We start from the raw sequence: 5,000 nt of genomic DNA, 5'->3' as shown, positions 1-5,000 counted from the left end.
GAACCTTTAGAATGAATTAGAATGAATTAGAATGAATTAGAGTTTCATGGTGGGAGAATCAGACCGAGTCCTTTTATATTCGTCTTTTCTTTTGTATGATTTTGCAGGCCTTCATGCACTGAGGAGAGTTTTAGGCTCCGCCCCCGGCCTGTGTGACCCTGAGGTGATGGACAGAGTGAAGGTCACCGCCTCCGACCTCAGACTGGCCATGAAGCACGTCAAGCCCAGCGCCATGAGAGAAGTCGCTATCGATGTTCCTAAAGTGAGTGAACCCTATTTATTTACTGTGCTAACGCTCGGAGGAAAGCGCAGAGACTCGGTTCTGATACATCAGCTCACAGACGCAGCCTTGTGCTGATCCACATCACCCTAGGAGTGATGAGGGGAAAGAGAGAGCACCATCAGCTGCTGATGGCAAGCTGCATGACCGGGATTCGAACCAGCCATCTCTCGATCATAGTGGCAGCGCCTCACACTGCAGTTTACTACAACCTATTCTTTTTCTTTTTCTATTATTTAACGGTTGATGATAACCTGATGAAAACTTTTTGTAATTGATCTGAATAAAGTCAGAACCGTCCAATAAAGAGTATAATACCCAAATCGGTCGGACCATGGATCAGCTGATCCAGACCAAGGACGGTTCCAAACACGCTAATCCAGCAGGCTACCAAAAATAAAAAAGAATTCATGATTTTAATTGTGATTAATCACAGAATATTGTGTTGATTAGATACAATACATTTTAAAGGGATGCACACCACTAATATAAATATACTTTATCACATGTGTAGGTCACATGGCTTACACATAAGCCCACTGTTTATATATTTGCTCTGGTGATTTTAATGTTTTAATTAGTTTCAGGAACCGGTAAATAAAAAATGGCTTAAGTATAATGTTTCACATAATACAATTAGGAAATAAATATTAACAATTATCCTTTAAGAACCGCACACTTGAACAGTATAAGACTGTTACAGACAGACAGACAGAGAGACAGACAGAGAGACAGACAGAGCGTGCGAGGATGAGTAATGCAAGCACAAACACAGGCAGGTGGGGACGGAACAAGGGAAAACTTTCTTTTGTGTGGAGATGTGAGTGTGTGAGTGTGTGAGTGTGTGTGTGTGTGTGTGTGTGTGTGTAGTTTGTGTGGCACTCGGAAGGAAGTGGCGTGAAAGGCGCTAATCTCTGTTTATAGACAGTTTACATGTCACACCTGCCCCGAGCAGAACGGCTGCACCCATCAGAGATACCTGCACACACACACACACACACACACACACACACACACACACACTCACACACTCACACACTCACACACACACACACACACGCCAGTCACTGCAGTCACGCATGCAGGACAGAGGCCGGAGAGGGGATGTTTTTGGGAAAGATACACAAACACACACAGACAAGCTTCCTGTCCCCTGTGTGTGTGTGTGTGTGTGTGTGTGTGTGTGTGTGTGTGTGTGTGTGTGTGTGTGTGTGTGTGTGTGTGTGTGTGTGTGTGTGTGTGTGTGTGTGTGTGTGTGTGTGTGTGTGTGTGTGTGTGTGTGTGTGTGTGTGTGTGTGTGTGTGTTGTAGGGAGATGTAACCATACAGGAAGAGGCTCTCGCATCATCCTGCCACTAATTGGAATCAGGTTGGCGATGTGTCGCCCTGGGCAGTGTAGCTTTGCTTCCTGTGTTGGACTGAGATCACCCTAACACACACACACACACACACACACACACACACACACACACACACGTATACGCACTCAGGAAAGAGCAGAGGATTAAGAGGGAGAGAGAGAGAAAGAGAGAGAGAAGGAGAGGGAGGGAGGGAGGGAGAGAGTGGTGATGGTTTCCAGCAGGCTGATCAGATCCAGATGAGCGCCAACATTTGCTTCTCATTTTTATATAAGAAACTTCCACTGCAGACACACACCCTAGCCCCACAGACCTGTGTGTGTGTGTGTGTGTGTGTGTGTGTGTGTGTGTGTGAGAACTTATATTTGTAGTTTTTCCAAACCAAAAACTATTATAATACTCTTTGTAATATTGCACATAAATCTACAGCTCTGAAAAATAAATAAATAAATAAAAATGATGAGTTTCTTTGATTTGACCAAATTGAAAAGCTCTGGAATATAATCAAGAGGAAGATGGATGATCACAAACCATCAAACCACCAAACTGAACTGCTTGAATTTTTACACCAGGAGTAAAGCAGCATAAAGTTATCCAAAAGCAGTGTGTAAGACTGGTGGAGGAGAACATGATGCCAAGATGCATGAAAAAAAAACTGTGATTAAAAAACAGGGTTATTCCACCAAAGATTGATTATTTCTGAACTCTTAAAACTTTATGAATATGAACTTGTTTTCTTTGCATTATTTGAGGTCTGAAAGCTCTGCTTTAACAATATTTTTATTTGTAATTTGGGAGAAATGTTGTCTGTAGTTTATAGAATAAAAAACAATGTTCATTTTACTCAATATTCATTTTTACTTAATTTTAACTTTTTTCCAGAGCTGTACTCTTTGGTAATATATAAGAAATGTGTGTGATGTTATAGAATACATGAACACAAATCATATTAGAATTTCAGAAGCATGTATTTAATACGTATGAGATTAATAAAACCTTTATATATACAGCAGCACAATACCACTACTACACGTCATTATGCAGGTTTTAAAGTGTGTATATTTATATAGGTGTATATATATGTATGTGTATATGTGTGTACAGGTGCGTTGGAGTGATGTTGGTGGTATGGAGGATGTGAAGCTGAAGCTGAAGCAGGCTGTAGAATGGCCCCTGAAGCACCCGGAGGCGTTCGCTCGGCTGGGCATTGCGCCCCCTAAAGGAGTGCTGCTGTACGGTCCGCCCGGCTGCTCCAAAACCATGATCGCTAAAGCGCTCGCTAACGAGAGCCAGCTCAACTTCCTCGCCATCAAGGTAACGTCTGCTCGTTTCTCCATCTTAAACCATCATCTGTTAAACATGGTGGTGGGGGAGAATATTAAACTACATACAAATAAACACAATAGACAATATCACAATTATTATCAATTATTATTGAGGTACTGTCCATTTATTGTATTATAAGTCAATAATGTAATTATTGTGACAGGTCTAGCTACAATAATATGTAGTAATATGTGATAATGGTCTATTAATTTGGTATATTGTGTTTATTTGTATGTTTATTCACATATATATATATAACAGTCAACAGTATTATAGACAGTCTAAATGTTGAATCTATCTATCTATCTTTAGATTTATCTATCTATCTAGTCTGGTAACTTTTTGTATGTGTATTTAATTTGTATTTTTAAGAATATATTCAAGCGTTGTAGAAAGGCAGGGTGTCCCCAAACTTTTGATGGGTGTTTTTTTGTTGTCTTGTCCGTGGGTGAGAGCGACAGTAGTGTTTGAGGTCGGCTCTTTGACCTGTCTGTCATGTGTTTGTCATCCTCATTCATCACACACACACACTCACACACACTCTCAAACACACACACACACTCAGAAACTTCCGACACCCCCCCACAGGGACGTCACAGCCTGACTAAGATTGATCAGCGGAGAGGGAGGTGTGTAAATGTGTGTAGAGTGTGTGTGTGTGTGTGTGTTGAGTGTGTAAAGAGGACTGAGTATTATTTTGATAGCTGTCAGTGGGTGGGGCAACCCAGTGACAGAAAGTGTGTGTGATTGCTCAGTGATGGCCTGTTCTCAGTGAGCTTGATGAACGAGGTCACCAAACAGGATACAGCCTCTCCGTCTGTGTGTGTGTGTGTGTGTGTGTGTGTGACAGGTGAACAGTAGCATGGACTCTGAGTGATCAGTGCTCATGGATGGCTCAGTTTCAAAGGCTATTACAAAACAAAAAACATTATCTTTGCTATCGTAACGACGGAAAAAGTACACATTGCACAGCTCTAAACACGCAAAAGGCATGTACTAATTCTCTTAATTAATTATTCATGGGTGTGGTTCATTCATTTTGGGCGTAACATGAAATAATAAACCAATCAGAGTGTCTCTTGATCATCATTCCCTTTAAGAGTAGATCAGGTGAGCTCTGACTTTGGTGGATTGCTATTGTAACGGTGCAGCTACCTGGACGTGTTCAACAAACTCTTCTCAGCAGAGGAAACTGAGCTGCTGGTTGACGCTGTGAAGGAGCTCCAGCAGCTCATTTACGGGAACAGCAATGTTATTTTATTTACTATTCTGTTTATTGTTGATGTAAAAGTTGGGTTTGTGCTGCTGTGTGTTCATGTCTGTGTAATAAGTGGGGGCGTACGCTCGGCTCGGCACGGCGCCTGTGTTACCGAGATAGCGATGAACGTTTGACTGTTGGCATCTGTCTAGGTTGTATTCAGTCAGTGGAGCTCCTGTGTTTTCTGCTACCAAGATAAACAAGCAAAACTCCAGAAAAGCTCTGCTGCTGTTTAAACAACAGTTTTAAGCAGGTGGTTTTAATGTTATGGCTTCAGTCCCGGGTCATGGCTGTACTGCAGGACGACCCTCATTCAGGAAACACTCTGGGGTTAAAAACAGCTCAGCTGGTGTGTGTGTTTGGGGGACGTTGAGTCTGTGTTTAAGTGTGTGTGGAGTCAGTGTGTCTGTGTGTGAAGTGTGTGAGGTGAGATGTGCTAAAAACCAGGAGAGGAAGTGAGTTAAGCCCACTTACAGTCTCTCTCTCCTCCTTTCTTTCTTTAAATGCATACACAATGCACACATGCAACCAAAAGCAATCAATAGTTTCTTACTCAACATTAATCCGTTTTAAATAGACGCTTATAAACACTTTATTTTTATCAGAATTTTAGAATCAATAAGATTATCCTGTTTCTCTCAGTCCTGTGATGATTCCTCCCTCAAAGTCTATAAACTGGTTAAAATGTCTTTAAATGTGTCGTAGAGGCGTGTCTAGCAGTTAACTTGATCTCTCACCAAGAGGTACACTTCCCAAAAGTAGTAATTCCTAAAAAAGGA

General features: G+C 41.6%; 2 protein-coding genes and 1 long non-coding RNA gene across 3 annotated transcripts in view; 2 read left to right on the top strand and 1 right to left on the bottom strand.

Moving 5' to 3' along the window:
* ube2ka (ubiquitin-conjugating enzyme E2Ka (UBC1 homolog, yeast)) overlaps nt 1-5,000 on the top strand; it is a 315,406-nt gene that overhangs the window by 141,437 nt on the left and 168,969 nt on the right. The window lies entirely within an intron of this gene.
* Nucleotides 1-5,000, bottom strand: part of LOC125784384 (uncharacterized) — a 240,373-nt gene that overhangs the window by 81,368 nt on the left and 154,005 nt on the right. The gene's annotated exons all lie outside the window — the stretch shown is intronic.
* Nucleotides 1-5,000, top strand: part of spata5 (spermatogenesis associated 5) — a 63,653-nt gene that overhangs the window by 13,724 nt on the left and 44,929 nt on the right. Inside the window, exons 10-11 of the mRNA XM_022676611.2 lie at nt 108-262; nt 2,742-2,951. Of these exons, the coding sequence (XP_022532332.2) occupies nt 108-262; nt 2,742-2,951 (365 nt within the window). The remainder of the gene's footprint in view (nt 1-107; nt 263-2,741; nt 2,952-5,000) is intronic.

Source organism: Astyanax mexicanus, chromosome 19, assembly GCF_023375975.1.
Source record: "Astyanax mexicanus isolate ESR-SI-001 chromosome 19, AstMex3_surface, whole genome shotgun sequence".
NCBI classification, from domain to species: Eukaryota; Metazoa; Chordata; class Actinopteri; order Characiformes; family Acestrorhamphidae; genus Astyanax; species Astyanax mexicanus.
This window is presented reverse-complemented; position numbering and strand designations above follow the sequence as displayed.